The sequence below is a fragment of the Aricia agestis genome, chromosome 9 (genome assembly GCF_905147365.1).
Source record: "Aricia agestis chromosome 9, ilAriAges1.1, whole genome shotgun sequence".
Classification (NCBI taxonomy): domain Eukaryota; kingdom Metazoa; phylum Arthropoda; class Insecta; order Lepidoptera; family Lycaenidae; genus Aricia; species Aricia agestis.
Genome location: NC_056414.1, coordinates 16,382,372 through 16,400,074, shown reverse-complemented (window position 1 = coordinate 16,400,074; position 17,703 = coordinate 16,382,372). Strand labels below are relative to the sequence as shown.

General features: G+C 40.3%; 1 protein-coding gene across 2 annotated transcripts in view; it reads right to left on the bottom strand.

Moving 5' to 3' along the window:
- Positions 1 to 17,703, bottom strand: part of LOC121730179 (kinesin-like protein Klp10A) — a 56,847-nt gene that overhangs the window by 3,731 nt on the left and 35,413 nt on the right. For both annotated transcript variants that reach the window (XM_042119106.1, XM_042119108.1), the window contains 8 exons: positions 7,658 to 7,818; positions 5,492 to 5,683; positions 4,767 to 4,946; positions 4,149 to 4,294; positions 2,456 to 2,567; positions 2,177 to 2,311; positions 1,570 to 1,725; positions 943 to 1,209 (listed from right to left, as the gene is read on the bottom strand). In XM_042119106.1, coding sequence (XP_041975040.1) covers positions 943 to 1,209; positions 1,570 to 1,725; positions 2,177 to 2,311; positions 2,456 to 2,567; positions 4,149 to 4,294; positions 4,767 to 4,946; positions 5,492 to 5,683; positions 7,658 to 7,818 — 1,349 coding nt within the window. The remainder of the gene's footprint in view (positions 1 to 942; positions 1,210 to 1,569; positions 1,726 to 2,176; positions 2,312 to 2,455; positions 2,568 to 4,148; positions 4,295 to 4,766; positions 4,947 to 5,491; positions 5,684 to 7,657; positions 7,819 to 17,703) is intronic.

Genomic DNA, 17,703 nt, shown 5'->3' with positions numbered 1-17,703 from the left:
TGTGAGCGATTATATCTCGTGTGTCACCGATGCGAGCCGAGTAAGTTCGCGAACTTAAAACCCGCGTACTTTAAGTTCGTACGTCTATCAGGCACTTATCACGTTCATTCAGAATATAAGAGTGAAGTCACATTGATCCGTTTCGTTGTCATGGGTCGTTGCAGTCACGACGCGACGTTCCAAAATTTCACATACATATTCTATGACATGGCATATTAATGCGTCATGTGGAACTCGAGACGCTATGCGGTACGCCAAAATAAATACGCCAACGAAACGCATTAGTGGCATAACATGTGTTACTGCGACAAGACGCCACGGGGCGTGGTCCCGCTAAGCTAACTCTATTGCTAAGTACTCACATACGGTTTTGCTCGATAGTTTTACTCCAAATCGAGTAATAATTACTGTGTGGACCGCAAAACTTACAGCTCGAAGGTTAGCATCGAGCCGCTCGAAGGCTCGCATCGAGCCAGCTTGATGGAATTAAATGTATCGATTTAAAGTAAAACTATCGAGCAATGCTGAATGTGTGGACAAAAGGTCGAGCCGCAGTTTTGCTTGACGTTACTGCTCGATCGAGCAAAACCGTATGTGAGTACTTAGCATTAACCGAATAAGTGTAAGTACTCACATACGGTTTTGCTTGATCGAGCAATCACGTAGAGTAGAACCCACGGCTCGGGCTTTCGTCCACACATTCAGCATTGCTCGATAGTTTTACTCCAGTTCGAAGGAAATTAGCTACGAATAATAAAAACTAAGAAAGAGACTGTGTCAAAAAATTTGTCAAGCCGGCTCGATTTGATCCTTCAAACTGGCTCGATGCGAGCCTTCGAGCTGTGAGTTTTGCAGTCCACATGGTGGTTTTTGCTCGATTTCGAGTAAAACTATCGAGCAAAACCGTATGTGAGTACTTAGCATTAAACGAATAACATATACCTGTGTGAGTTTAGACACGCGGAACGGCAAATGATTATTCCCGCGTTGTCCCAGCGCACGTATACACTCCTTCAACGCCAGTAACGACTTATTAATCTCAGCTGACTCCATCCTCGTCTGACGGCTAGCCGACGACGTGTCGGCGCCTCGCTCGTTCCCCGCGAGATCGATGAGGGAGAACTTCCCATGCACTCGGTGAACGCCTGGCGATCGGACGACGATTTGGAATACCGCGTGAGATCGGGATGAGTTCGAGTTCGCTGACGTCTGGAAGTGATAAAAAAGTTTTTAAAAAAAGACGCCTTAATTCTTTATTAATTTTAAAATAAGATACTAAATGAAGTTTTAAAAATTATAACGAATGTATACATCATCATTTAAAAACATTTATCATTTTTCCATTTCCTATTGCATGTGCAATACACACTCACTCAGACTCTCGTTTCTTAGTGGGACGGAAAGTTCGACACGACCTGCGAAAGGACAGTCAAAGAACCGATTTTTTTTCATCGTACTTCAAACAACATTTTTACTTGTTCCCGAAATACAATCGAAGAGCTTCGAGTTGAGATCTAAGCTCCACATCACTAAATCTTCAATGAAAATTCCGTTAATTCAGTGCCATACCTGTCCCGACGTCCGGGCGGAGTTGCCGTGCTGTATGAGACGGAGCACCTCGTCGACGTTGTCCACCACCTTCTCCGTCAGCCCCACGATCTGCACCTGCTGCTTGCCGTCCTCCAGCACGCGGAGCTTCGCCTTGTCCGCTAGCAGGTCGAACACCTGGATACATACACAGTAGAGATAGCAGTACATTTTGAGATAAATAGGTTGGAAACCTATTTATTTGTGTTATGGATGTTTATGATGATTTGTGTGATGGTGTTATAGAGCAGTGGTATAAAATGAACGGCGTTTTAACCATTCACGTAGCTTCAGCTTTCACCCCCGCTCATAACACAGCAGAGCATTTTTAACTCAAATACTAAGGTAACTCTTTTAAAAAAGTTCCTGTCTAAGATATAGACTACAATAAAATATTGTGTTCAGTAAGAACTGTAAATAGCCAAACTACATATCATCACTATGACTGTAGTTTATAAAGTTACAAAGTTTAGAGTCAAAAGCTTGGCTCTACGTTAGCATACATTTTTTATCAAGTATCCTTTAGAGTTTAGATGTTTAATAATATTCAGTTTTGTGACTCGCAGTTTACACCATGTAGGTAGTTTACCTTGCCGGAGTATATCTCGAAGAACGACGCCGATACGATGAGGTTGAGCGGCTTGTACTTGGGCGACTTGAGGTAGGCGAACACGTCGCGCGCCGCCATCGCGTATATACCCTTCTTGCAGTCTTGCATCTTACCCTGAAAAACAATTAGGGTTTGGTGAAATGTATTATAGATGACTAAAGGTAAGTTTTTGGCCGTACCTAATTTATCGATCATTACCACAAACTTTCCTATAGTAAGCAATTTTAGGCCTTATCTCTATAGTAATAAAGCTGATACCTGGAAGTCACCACCCATGGTGTGCGTCTTGCCGGAGCCGGTCTGTCCGTACGCGAAGCACGTCGCCATGCCGCCCTCGAATATCGTCTGCACCAGCGGCTTGGCTGTATATCTATACAAAAAAAAAAGAACAAAATTTCATTAAAATCGGTTAAGCCGTTTTGGAGGACTTCGCGCCCAAACACTGTGACACGAGAATTTTATATTATACTACACGTATCGGGAAGGACTGCTAATATTTCCATGAAAAGAAAGAAATGTTGGAGGACAAAAACCGATGTATAAGCTAAAATTATTACTGAAAGAGAAGAGGTGGGCAGTTTCTGTAGAGCATCTTTTGTTCCTGCAACTTCGTAGTTCGTACTTAACTAATTCACACCGAACGCGCCGCATTTTAGAATTCGTTGTATGAAATGATGTGAAACCTCACACATTCGTCCGCGCCGTACGCGCCGCATGTCGTGTACTATGCGGTGTGTTCTTGTGATATGAGATTGTCGAACGATTAACCAATAAACCCCTGTCAAACAGCCACAGAATCCGAGAATAAAGCTGGAAACTTATCGGACGTTTTCATAAGTCGCGGCTGACGGATGCGGCTTGTTTCTATCTGATTAATACAAAATACACTAAACTGTGCACATTGTCTGACATAAGTCGCGGAAGCGACCTTGAACGTTCGGACGTCTGAACAGAATCTGGCTGGCTGGATGTTTTTGCATCCGCGGAACGTCCGCGGATGAACCGTGCACATTGTTAAGCTGCATCCATCAGCCGCGACTTATGAATGCGTCAGATAATTTGTTTCTAGCTTAATTGATTAAATTTTTAACCCCCCACGCAAAAAGAGGGGTGAGTTCTTTATGTTACTTTTAGAACTATTAGACCCAATTTCATCAACCTATGTTTGTTAAATCCTAACGAGCCATTACTTAACGGAGCTTAGAAAATTAAACAGACTGTTAAAATACTTATATCCGACAGTAAAAATTTAACAGCGGATTAGTAAATGCAATGTTAAGTGAACAACTATCAATTCGTTCATTCTTGTTATAAGGCGACGAAATTACAATGTACAAGATTAATACGACATGTTTGCTGCAATGTGTCACTTTCTTCCATAGTAGTATAATAGTAGATAATGCGACCTAATTAAAATATCACTGCTCGCATACATTTGTTAAGCTATAATAGTTCTTCTTAATTTACCAGGTTAATAATTATTATCTGTCAAAGCTGAAAACATGAATCATAATACAAACTTTTATTTACATATTTCGGTTTAGTAATTTTGATACAAGTTAGTATATTTGCAATGTCAAGGAAAATCCGAAGGCTGAATTTTTGGCAAAGTGAAAATAAATAATTATTCATAACTATGAAAATAATTAATAATAAGGGCGTAGCGGAAACATGGCGGAAAGACTCAAAAGTCAAAACAGATTCTTTTATTGATATTGCATATTATTGTCTTTGAAAGTTGTTATTTTAACTCATATAACAGCCTGTTAAATATTTAACGGACCTCCACAGCAGGAATTAAATTTAACACCTAACACGGTGTTAAATTTAATGGTTGACATTAGGGCATGGTGGAACGCTCGATAGCTCTAACAGGCCATTAACTGATTTAACAAGCCATTATTTTTTTTAAATTGCTTGATGAAACCGGGTCTTAGTCGAAGTAACTCACTTGTAAACAACTTCATTGGTGCAGGTGTCGTCGAAGGCGTAGTCGAAGCGGAACTTCTGGTTCTCGAGGTACTTGGTGAGGTCCACCTTGTTCTTGGGCTCGTGCACTATCATCTGGTCCTTGGTTGGTACACTGATTACGTCCACCTGGAATCACAATAGTACTTCCGTCAGTATCACTTAAATTTTTTGTATTAAATCAAAACCTCTGAGGCTGGTTTGATAATATATGGACTGTGAAGTGACTTTTCCAACCTGGCAGAGCGCGAACAAAAACTGCTAAACTAACCTATCAAACATTCTGATGTGGTCATAACGCCCCCTGTGTGAACTTATATCTATGTATACAACACAAAGAACGCAAGACTGACCACTTGACCGCGTGACCGCTCTCTGTCTGATAGGTTCCTAATAGGCATTGAACTGCCGTTAGCAGTCTATGTTCACACTCTCCGCTTTATGGCTTTCTCATAATAAAAATCATTACCTTCTCATTCAACTCCTTAATTCAATTTGTGATCTGACAAACTTGCCAAGTAAGACCAAGGTTTTACTTTTTATTCACGAGTCTTTCACTTTTTTATTCAAGGTCTCCAAATAAAAAATAACCACAACCCACCTCCTTCTTATTCAACTCCTTCTTATTGAGCGGCCGTTTGCGCACGCATACGGTGATCTGGTGGTCCTCTACCGGCTCGGTGCCCGTCAGCGGCCGGAACTCGATGCTGCTCTGGTATTCGCGGATCATGGCCAGGAACTCCCAGTTGGGGTTGCCCGGGTCCATGTTCATGAGGGCCTCCTGGGAAAATGATTGGAAGTTTAAGCCCCTTACTAATAAAAATATTTGTATTTATTTTGACACTTTATTGTACACAAAAAAACAAGGAAACGGCTTAATCCCAAAAATAAATCTCTTACTGCTAGTCCTACCGAGATATTAATCTACGAATATGCTATATTATTATATTGTGTGACCACATTTTGGGTACCCAAGAAATGCTTTCTTACTATCGCTTTCTATCTCGACGACTATGATAGTAAAACATGCAACGATAGGTCAATAGATTTCGCTTTACGCGAATTTTAAAGCATTGAAAAGCGAAACATTTTAATGCTCCTATCAGTTTCTGTAAGACTTAGACCTGTTGTGACCTTTATGACGTTAAGGTGAACGCACACTTAGTCGAACCGAACGAATCGAATTCCACAAGGCCTTTCTGGGGTCCTGCCACATTCGACCCGGGCATATGTGCGATTCTTAGGATTTCATATTAAGAATTCTAAAATTCGTTTCTTTCGGATCGTTCCATTCTTTCAGCCTCATCCTAACTAAAACCAACCCACCTTTTCTTCCTTCAACTCAGCCTGCCGCTGCCGCCTCTTCTCTCTGTTCTCCTTCAGTCGTTCCACCTCCTTCACCACGTTGGACCGTCGCACGGCGCCCGACGCGACGGCGTGCGGCACCGACACGGTGCTCGACACCGCCGCCGGCGCCGCGCCCGCAGCAGCGCCGCCTCGCGTACCGCCCACGCCGAACTGAAACACAAACATTTCAAAATTCACTTCCACAAAACATGTGAAATTCTATATCATATCCTGAATGGAATAACAAAACTCAAAAGCATTTAAAATATGAGGTCTCAGGTCATAGACTCGTACCATGTTTTAGGTGACTTGAAGACGATAAGCAGCTATAGAAACAAGATATCATTTTGTTCATACTCGAGTGAAAAAGTAATTTAGTTATTTCTACACGCTTTGCGACTATTCTGAAGTATGGTCACAGAGTGCGTAGAAATACGAAATTCTTGCTGTATAACAGAAACAAATCTTTATTACTATCAATATTTCTACAGGGTGTAACAAAAATAAGTGATAATACTTTAGGGTTTGTACGTGTTCCTTGTAGAGAGGTCACTGTGAAAGTAGCAGCGCTGAAAGACCAATTTTTTTTTTCACTTTTGTATGGGGAAACTCGTGACGCTCGGACCCTTGCCCATACAAAAGTGAAAAAAAATTTTCGTTTTTCAGAGCTGCTACTTTCCCAGTAAACTCTCTACAAGGAACACGTACACACCCTAAAGTATTATCACTTATTTTTGTTACACCCTGTATATAGGAAGGAACGGATCATGGAATAGGATGGGAGTAAAGCTGCGTTTTCACTGGCGCTGCGTTGCGAAGAAATGCGTTTTGAAGATCCAATAGAATCACTGAGGGTGACCTCGCTCAGCAACCAGGGCCCTGATTCACAATTCGTAATTCGACTCGGATTCGGAAACTTCATCGCGCGACGTCCAACAAACGCTCGCCACGCTAGGCATTTGACCAATGACCGCATGGTAAAGTTTCCGAATCCGTGTCGAACTGGAATCGTGAATCGCCATGCAGATGAAGCAATTCTCTGGTTCTTAACAACACATTCCTTGCAAAGCAATTCCCGTGGAAACGCAGCCTAAGGAACCTCTTTGATGTTGTTGAGCTTGCGCGCGGTGTACGGCGGCGGTTGCACGCAAGAAGCGCTCGGCGTGCTGCCGGAGCGGGAACGACCTGACCCCGGGGCAAGCTAGAGGGATGCGTGGGACAGGGTTAGTGGGATATGGTGAGTGGTGGGATATTTATTACATAAGGAAAAACTATAACTCTGGCAGACCCAAAGGAGAATTATATGTCTCTGTTTTGTACTCAGCAAGTTTACTGTTTCGAAAATGAAAATCTGGGTTTTCATTAAACAAAATGAAAGCCGCTAATATATAGTTAGTCCAAGGACCTTCTCTTTCTACGTCACGTTTAGATAATGATGTTATAAAGCCTTATAATACTGTCTATTTCCGGGCGATTCGATTGCGCGACGAACTGGCCGCGATCTAGGATTATCAGCGCATAAGCCTAAGCTGCGAATCAATCAATCAATCAATCAAACATCATTTGCAAAGAATGTTGTTTACATTATCATTTTTCTATATTAGCCTTATTAAAAGATAGCTACAGAATACATATTCATTAATCACAATAGAAAAAAGTTGCCTTTACTATCCAGAGAGAAAAAAAAACTACATTTAATCGTCTAATGTCAGTGTCAAACAATTAAAAAAAAACTAATTGTCAAATAATACTTTATCTATGCTTGAGGTTTTCATCAAAATTCAAATCTGCAATATCATCCACTTTCCACGTGGCGTGAAACATGGAATTACAGACAGCAGTCTTTATAATATTATGCTGTGTTACAAGTTATAATACCCAAATCCAGCAATGCTTCGCTATCCTGAGGTGTACACACATACGGTAAGTACCTACATAATATCATAATGCTGAATATAGCTTCTTATCATTTAGCTGTCGCAATTCGGCCGCAATGTCCGCGAAAATCGCCAGTTAATAACGCCCTACCCCTAGTGAGGTGTAATAAATCTTTGCTGCAAGTGTCTCGCTACAAAATCGCAACCAACTACAAGCTGTCTCCTTTGCCTACACAGCAACAACATTTTGATCAACTGTCCACCTCACCTGTTGCGTAACCCTGGAGTTGGGTGCGGGTTGCGGCGCGGGGGGCACGTTCTCTGCGCCGCGGCGGCCGGTGGTGTCGCCGTGGCCGTTCGTGTACGCCCCCCCTCCCCCCGCGTTCGACACCCGCATCTGGTTGTTGCGGGTGACGCGGGATGACGGCGCTGAAAAAAAGTCGGACATCATTACGGGAAGTTTTTTGTTTTAAATGCTAGTGGGTGATGTTACAATGAAATTGCTGATATGAATTGTATGTAAACAAAGACTCTGTAGTATTCGTAGGTTCTTTGTCTCTATAGCTATTCCGCCAAAAGAACACAAGTTAAAAAATAAACAAAGGTAAGCCCAATAAACATAAAAATGCCCTAAAATACATGTAACATGACCCTATTCTATTTATAACTTCTCTATCTTAATTTCATACAAAGAACGCAACGAAACAAAGAAACAAAGATAAACAAATCGTGGTGAAGCATCTGAGTGCGTTGCGGGTAGTTCTTACGTGAGCGCGGCGAGTCCGCCTCGTCCTGCGCGGACGGTTTCTCGTAGGCCTCCATAGCGACCCCCTCGCTGGAATCCCCCACTCGCCGTCGACAACATAGCCAGGAGCACATTTCGGCACACTATTGCGTCATGCAGTCCGTTACTCCACAAAATGCCGTAGCCGTACGAGATGGAACGCGTTGGCGCAAGGCAATCCTGCGCCCGCTACTGCCATATTAGGATACTATCCGCACTCAAGGCGCTGAACCGTGACGCACGTTCGCCTACCAGGGTCGCATGCTCAAATGAGCATCTCATTCGCCTAGATCTCGATTGGCAACTAAAAATTGGGTTAGGGCTCTCGCTCACTTAAAACAGGACAGACTTATGACAGCTATGTAACAAAACACCTAAAGTTGCAGATATATACAAACAAATAGTTTGTATTTTTTTATATATTGAACTAGGGGGCAAACGAGCAAACGGGTCACCTGCTGGAAAGCAAATATTACCGTCGCCCGTGGGAACTCGCAAAATCAGAAGAGTTACAGGTCGTATTAGTCCGGAAATACTGCTGGCGACAGTTTATTCCAAAGCTCTGTGTGTGGCAAACGTTTACGTGAAAAACGCACTGTGGAAGACTACCATTTATCAAGATGATGAGGAAGGTATATTTTATGGCAAAAGTCTGTCTAAAGACTGTCGAGTAAATAAGGAGAGCTTTATAAAAGCCGAAACCAAAAACCGAGTCTCCATGCTACGGCCAACAATAGACTGCTAAAATTTGCTCGCGTAATGATCGAAATTGGTAAATAATAGTTGGTCCAATAATGACGCCTACTGGGGTCTCATGTAAAATGTAGACGTGACGTCAGCGCCCGATCGATGGCGGACATGATAATATATTGACATGTGGGGTTCATGAACTTGAATCGTGTTAGTCCTTTATCCTTATTAGGGTCAGTTCACGTTGCAACGTGATGTGGCGGTGCATTTTTAAATGAGCCATTGTAAATTGGATCAGACGGATCATCGACGTGGGTAGTAACTGATAAGTAAATACAAGAACTTATGTAGCAAATGAAATTCAGTTATTGCTCATTAAAATAGCATTGCATCTACACGTCATTTTGGAACGTGAACTGACCCTTAGAGCCAACGCAGACTTTTGTCGGCAGATAGTTTGACCAAATTGGGGTTTCAGTACATTATTATCGGCCAATGCAAATCGTTTAGTGTAACCTTCATACATCTTCGTACTGATTAAGCTTTGGATCAAACTATCGGCCGACTAAAAGTCTGCAGTCTGCGGGGGCTCTTAGGATCAAATAAACCTCTCGGTCATTTTCACATAATTCCAATCCAATCCAAATAAAAAAAAAACAGTATCCAGAAGAATAAGGCAGACATTACATGGTAGGTTTTGCTGTCAGTTTTACCACAGTCATGACTGTGACTGATGCATAACCTGTCGTGTAATGCTGTGACTGACGGTTGCATGAAGTTGATTGACGAAAATCTGGATATCTTGATTTTTGCTTCATGCAACCATCAGACAAAAAAGGAAAAAAATAGAAACGTATACCTTTGAAAATTTTGGCTTTGACTGACATAAAACTGAAGAGAATTGAGTGACCGTCTAATACCATTCATCAGTCTATCAGTCGCTTGTATGATGGTATAATGGATGCCTAAGATACGACTCCATGAGACTGTCATGGTCTGTCAAATGACTTTCCCAACGTATTCCTCTTCCCAAAGACAAACAATTTCGACAGTACTCCAAGAATCAGTCGACTCTACAAGAATTCATATAAAATTACATTCAAAATAAAGGCATAGTTAATCAATTAGTGTTCTACATATTAATTACAAGGAATTCTTGAAGGCGCGAACGGTTTACTACATTCTGAGAACCAGCTATTATTTCATTAGTCAAATTAAACTGTATCGGTTACTTTTCAGTAGCTCTACCATGAGTTTAAAGCTATAGTATTTATCGATACTCGATACCGACTACGTAAATATTTAGTATGGCGATTTTAGTTCCGCAAGTAACCGCTAGAAGCGCTGTGAAATTTGCCATACTAAAAATTTACGGTAGTCGGTATCGAGTATCGAAAAATACTATAGCTTTAAACTCATGGTAGAGCTACAGAATGTTGTAAAGGTCAAGTGTGTCACCAGTCACCACAAGTCACAACACAAAGACGGTCGCCAAAACTTATTACAATAAGATATTTCATTTCTTTGTTATAAGTCATTCGGTTCAATTTGAGCCATAATATAAGAAACGTAAGCATTGCCTATTATTTCATTCCCTATTTTTATACCAACTAAACTAATTATTTTAATTAAGTTGAATTGGTATTTGGTCAGTTAGCTAACTTTATACGAAAAGACTTATCAGCAGACAGCACTAGACAGACAGTAAGTAAAAGAAAAGGTACAATCTAAACTCTATGTTCTAACTTCTAACACATCCACACCTGGAGCATAGTATAAGGTACACCAAAACGCGGTAGTATAACACTGCGCTTATAATAATTTGCATTACCATCCTCAAGCAGTGGAAACATAGGACAACCTTCTGTTTAAACTTTCTAGAAAGGTAACCTTATATCAAGGTATTAAAGTCCTGTCAGAGGCAAAATATTTTAGAACGCCCTTAATCCTAGAAGACTGACTTCAGCGCTAATCGCTGCAGGTTGCTATTGGGGTGACCGCATCGGGGTCACCTTTGTATAGTAATCTGATTCATTGCTATATTGCTATATGTCATAAATCACTTATATATTTGCATTGCAGGTAATCCTTCGATAAAGAAACTTTGTACAATTTCATGAAACGTTGAACAAAATGTGAAAGCTAAAGGTGGCTTTCCGATCCTTGCCCCAAGCCACCGCGAGCAACCAAAATTTAAATAAAATGCCACTTTATGAACTAAGCTATAGGAATAATTTTCTACTGACTTTTGAGCCATGGGGCTCCCCCATAGCCATGGGGGAGCTCCATGGCTAGCACACTTTGAGAATGGCTCACCTAGGTCATAAAAGTGACATTACAGCTCAAAGACAAGGCTTTAAATGAACGTGGCGAAAAAAGGAACTAACGCTGCCATCATACAAAAACGTCATTTTCTACAGTTTTTGACAGTTCTCCTTTACGAGCAGCGCCACCGCCCACGTTCATGCGTTCAAGCCATGAAGCTATTATACAGCTATACTCTATATTAGCTTCATGGTTCAAGCCTTGTCGCACTGTATAATTAGAACTTTTGTCAACTTTTTTTATTTGTCAACGCCAAACACAACTTTTATTGATTGTCGCGGGGTGTCAAATAAAAATCAAATCACGAATTGTGAATAAGGCCACCACCAGTGTGCTCTAGTTTTGGAATGGAAATCGTTTATGAAAAACTTCACATGTGGTAAAGTTTGCTCCCTAACTTGCAACTCTGCAAACTTTGCCACGCCTGAAATCCAATAACCATTTAATTACATGCAGCGAGCTGCTAGCTCCTAGTTCCTACAGTAATTTCAGAATTGAAACGCGTGTTATACATCAAAGGAACACGTTTGCCTCAATATGTCCAAGTCAGTTCAATAATTATTTATAGTACTTACTACTTAGTTTTAAGAAAGAAAATATGTGTGTCTACACACATTTATTTTCTTTTCACACATATTTTACTCATTGATATCGACCATTTCGAGCCATCGCAAAAAATGGCAATTAAGTCAGCCATGAAAGATCCGTTTTAACGTCGAAATTGCTAAATTCCTTTCAGTGTATCTGTTTTATTATATTCAATAAGTTATATTCATAAATGTTCAAAGGAAAGCGTAGATAATAACAGAGTTATAACGAAGATTACATAGCCTGTTCGACCCCCGATTAGTTCCAGGCGACCCGATGATGTCTTTATTGAGCGTAGAGAATTCAATTTGACGGTACTTGGTGATAATCTCACTAGCGGCACAGAATAGATAATAGTACAATTAGTACTAGCGGCTAGCCGATACTGACTCAATGGCATAATTATTGCACAAACTAGAAATGAGGACTAGACCTAGTCAATATAAGAATTTAAGGAACGGAAATCCAAGGACTATACCAGCAGGCTTAGGCCTGATTACACCTAGCGAGTAGAGGGGCGAGACAGTCACAGCCGTTCACATACTGTATGCTTGGCCGAGAGCACTGTCTCGCCGATGACAGTAGTGTCGATTATGTCACAGCTCCAAATCGCAGTGAATAGCAAATCAGTCAACTCCTTCCTAAAAACAACGGGAGTATATAAAGAAATAAAGCAGGAAACTCTTTTGTTGTCATTGGAGACACAATAATAGAACATAAACAGACAATCTGTCGTGACCAATGAGTGTGGAGCAGGCAGGTCATTCGCCAGTGCCCACGCACGACGCATCACTATATTCCAAATTTGAATCAGACCATGCGTTGGCATCAAAAATTCGAAAAAAAAACTGGTTGTCACTCATGTATTTTTAATCTGAAATGGGGTAGGTATCGCTACTATTTTAACTTATTTGTTATTGTCATTTAAGTACTCGAATGATACGATGTAAACTAAGGACAGATTAAATCTATATTACATGCATTATTATTAAAAGCTTTGGCTTTTAGCCCAACTTTTTTAGCCAACGTAACTATACTAACTAGTGTGTAGTGTAGCCAGAATAATATTACGATCCCTAGGCCTGTGGGACATGCTAAAAGCAGTTTTGTGACAAGATAGAATTTAAAAAAGAAGAAGCAAAATTTATTCAATTTTTGTCCGAAATAGAGTACAAAACAATAATGCCAGTGACCAAGAGTGATACTAGGGGGAAGGGAACTCAGTGAGAAGAACAGAGAGACAGAAGAACAGAAGAACTCTATGAGCTTTAACTCTATTAGCGAAGAAGTTCCACCTTGCAACGCTTGACCCGAAAACAACATACTTATGCATGAAACAACATTGATTCTATTTAAATATTCATTGACCACATCAAACTCTGCCGTATGTAGAGACTAGAGTCCTTTACTTATTAGGAATAGTTAATATTTATCATCACTTAAAACTTTCCTCACAAGACTCCAGACTTCCAGACACATTATGAACACATGCGGGAATCCATGAGCCCTACACTCAATTCTCCCCCGTACCACTCGTGTATAAAGCTCAAAATCACTTACGCACTTTCCGTCGCAACAATTTCTCGGTTAGCACTGGCATAATGGAAATTATCTATGGTATTCCAATTTTAAAAATGTTTCATTTTCGCAATGGCGGCGGTGCCAGGCGGTGGTGTGGTACGCCGCCGGGCTCTCACTGTCCGCGCGCGCCCCGACCGCCTACACTTATACGGAAAACAATACTTTGACCGTCCCCATGCGACCCCCTCAGTCCATATTTGATGTGATATTATCTGCACTACCTGTTTTGGAAAAAAACTGGTATAGAAATTAAAGACCATTACTACCACTTACCAGCTTACTTAGATAGAGAAGATAGAGATTCCACCTTAACGAATTTGAATAGCTTTGCAAATCTTTCCTCTGGTCTGGTCACAACTTTCTCAATTACTTAGATCTTTCTAAAACCTTCGCTTTTGGACTCTTTGTACTTGCCATTAATTCTGGCCATGCCCTGTTACGTTGTCCGATTTGACAACGTATTTGTACCCCCGACGCAAACAGTAGTTTACCGGAGGCCCAATCACCTACCCTATTCCCTTTCCTACCCTCCCCTATTCCCTTCCCTTCCCATCCCAACCCTCCCCTATTACCCTATTCCCTCTTAAAAGGCCGGCAACGCACCTGCAGCTCTTCTGATGCTGCGAGTGTCCATGAGCGACGGAAGTTGCTTTCCATCAGGTTACCCGTATGCTCGTTTGTTTCTTACTTCATAAAATAATAATAATAAAAAAAAACAGAGGGACGGGTTACAATAAGCTGGACGTTTTTGCCAGTGGCATGGATGATAGATCAACCAAACATAAAACAATAAATTTTTTAAGCTGCTGTGATCGGAGGAATTCTTACGAGGAAACTAAGTACTTATAATTGGTTTCTATTTCCCAAGACTCTCTCATGTTTATCTAATGTAGATGTCATCACATGTTGGCCGGTGTCGGAATCGTGCAAGCGCCATTACGATGCACAATAGAGCAATGTCAAGTTCGCGACCGTGAACCGCATCTGTGCAGGAACCTCACACCGTCCGTATATGGCGACTCAAAGTTACATCCACTTGGGCACAGCTATGCGGAACTGCGTTGACCAGCAACGATGACAGGTTGACCATTTCAAATATGGTATGGTAAAAAACATGAATCGGTCGTATGAATAAATGAAATTAAATTGAACATTTTCTCTCAGGCAACTTTGTACAACTGTGTAGCGGTATGTATACCTGAATTACATTACGTACGTTATTGACTATTAATCAATCCAAAGCCAATTTTAGGTTCCCAAATATTGTATGGTAAGCAAAGTAAAACCAGTATGATTTATTTTTTAACCAGTACCATTATGAGCACAGTCAAAGATGCTTGTAAATTGAGACCTAAGAGACTACCTAAGGGAATACTATTTTGAAAGCGCCATTCAAGATTGGGGCGCCACATCCTTACATTTTGAGAATGCAACGCTTAGTTAGGTCATCCTTAACTCATCAGTGACTGTATCCACAAATGCAGGCTGTAATTGAATGCAAATTATCATCGCGGTATACCTTTCAATATCAAAACTGAACGAACATGAGACTTATTTGGAAGTCATGTACTCACATTTGACTTTTATTGCTTGCCGTATATAGAAACGGCTTACTATTTCGAGCCAATTTTTGTGCAGCCGATTAATCGTAAAGTAATGCTGCTCTTCAATGATCTTATAACCTAGCTGTGCACGCAAAAATGTCTGCAATTTCCTGCATTGATAAGAGCGACCAAATATTTAGACAGCGCAAAGCAAACAGCGAGCGATGCATAATTAGAAATGATCGCAACACGGCAGTAAAAAGTAGCATGGGAACAGCGATACTTTATCAATTCGCAAGTACATTGCGTGCTTATGTAGGGCGAGAAACTGGGACAAAACAACCGTTGCCAAATTAAAATTACGCAATGTGATCCGACGGTAGCCATGCGGCAGGGAATGTAGCACCAACAGGTGACTCAAACATTCAGAACTCTCTGATTAGATAGGGGGAACACGTCTTATTCTCTTTCTTAAAGTCACAGACAATAAAGCTGAACTAAACCAAATTATAAAAGGTTTAGTTATTTAGAAGATTTTTTCAATTAGAAGAAATAATATCATTCTGGCGCCTGAACCATTCAGAACACTTTTATTAGATAAGGAACTATATTTTGATTTAAGAATCTAATTCTTTAAGGAAACTGGGCTTAATTTTGCAGGGTTTTCTCAGCAGGACTTTATTTTGTCAAAATTAAATTTCGTTAACAAGTTGCAAGGTTTCTTAGAACAAACCCAACAAGCGTTACAGGGTTTGTAAAGTTACAAACCCTAACGTAAGTTTGGACTTGTGTTTCTGACAAATAATTATCCAGATTTACGTAAAACGTTTGTTCAAGTATCAGGAATTGATACATTTTTCGTTAAACATCTCGAAGTTGATATCAAAGTGTGAATTAGAGCGTGAACGAGTGTAAACACCGGCCAACTCGGCAATTGGTGCCAAGCGTGAGAAAACAACTGTTCAGATACAGCCTTTGTCTAATATTATGCTCGAAATGATGTCGTTTCCTGTCATCATTTTAACAAACATCTTAACACGGCATTATCATGTTGTTTCATAGACAAGCGCTTATGAACATGGTGAGTAGCATATTCGTGCATGATTGCCTTTGATCGAAGTCGATTGTGTGGGTACTATAGAGTCCGCAATCATGATTCATGCTGGCAATCATGGTTTTTTAAAGGCCCAATGTGATGAAAAGCCATGTGTTTCAAGCGACATAATACGAACACCGTGTGAACACAGAAATACTCAATACTTTGATGGACAGCAAATTAATGTTGATGATACTACATTAAAACTTACTCGTCTAAAAATATAACCAACTAACATTTAACAAATATTCGAAATATATTTCGTGTAACAATGCAATAACCTTCATGCAGTTAATTTATGAACGTAACGCCAGACGCGCAAACAGATAGCTATTAGGCTTTCCTGAAAACGTTTAGATAGTTTAAACCTTGAAGAAGGATCATTTATTATTAGTAATACAAAAGCGATGAATAACTAAATCAGCTTGTATTTGTCTAGCAAATCGGAAACACATGAGGGAATAATACAGCGTAACCTGAATAGTTACATAGGGTATTATGTAAATATTTTTATTAGTAAGAGAGACAGAGAATCACAATTCACATTATGTTAATTATTTGTTTCTACCAGCAAACAAAAGAATTTTCGAAGGATACTGATTAAAATTCAAAACTAATCCAAAATATACATTTTGTAGGTTTTCGAGGGGCCAAATCCTGTATGTTTTAGTCGAATTTTCAGGGGTAGACTAGACCATATACAATATAACTATTTTATTAAATGATTGATGGATTTATTAATAAATTAAAGGTCTTAGTTCATACATAATATTTTTAGATTTGCCACCATACTGCATTTTTAATTTATTGATAAGTCATAAGTCTAACCATCATTCAATAAACTAAAAACACATATAGGACATGGCAGACGCAACGACGATATTTGATATTTCTGACTCAAACAGATCTATCTTTTACTAAAATCTCTAAACCTTTCTCACTATATCGAAGGATAGGATCATAGAACGCAAGATCAATAACATCTTTTATATTGTCTTCTTTTTCTATCGTGCACCTACGAGGGTTTGTATTTTTCTCACCTCCGGGCGGAAAACGTCAACTTTCTTCCCACTGCACTCACCGATGTCGCCGTTTTCCGCCTTCGTCGATGAGAAAAATAGTATACGCACCATAAGCAGTAAATAAGAAAGCCCCAGATCACATGTTTGTTGACTCGGCTTCGCTTCGGCCAACAATTACATGTGATCTGAGACATTTCTTATTTTTCTGCCCTAGGTGCGTAATGTACTATTCCGTTTCGCGATAGTCTTAAAACATTCTACTTCTCCTACAATGAAAATAGTACACTTTTTACGGACTTTCTTACGCATAGGACGCAAGAACTATATTTAAATAATAACTTTTTAGTTCAACTTTTCCTACAATGCAAGTGCACTGAGCACCTCTATGAGGGTTATTTCCCGTTTCGCGATAGTCGGACTCGACTGTCCAGCCGTTTCGCCTGCAGGTAACTAATGTTTCAGGACCGTTACCCCTTCGTGCACGCTGCCCATCCCTTGAACTCGTTACAATGAACTCTACCGAGTAGTGGCGAGACAATTTAATTGGCCGAGAGCACTGTCTCGCCACTCTACTCGGTAGGTGTAACAAGTATCTACGATACAGGGAATGAGGGGTTTTCAATATCCAGGTAAAGTCTATATGTTTCTTTTATAAAGAAACAAACATTTGCGCTCTACAAATGC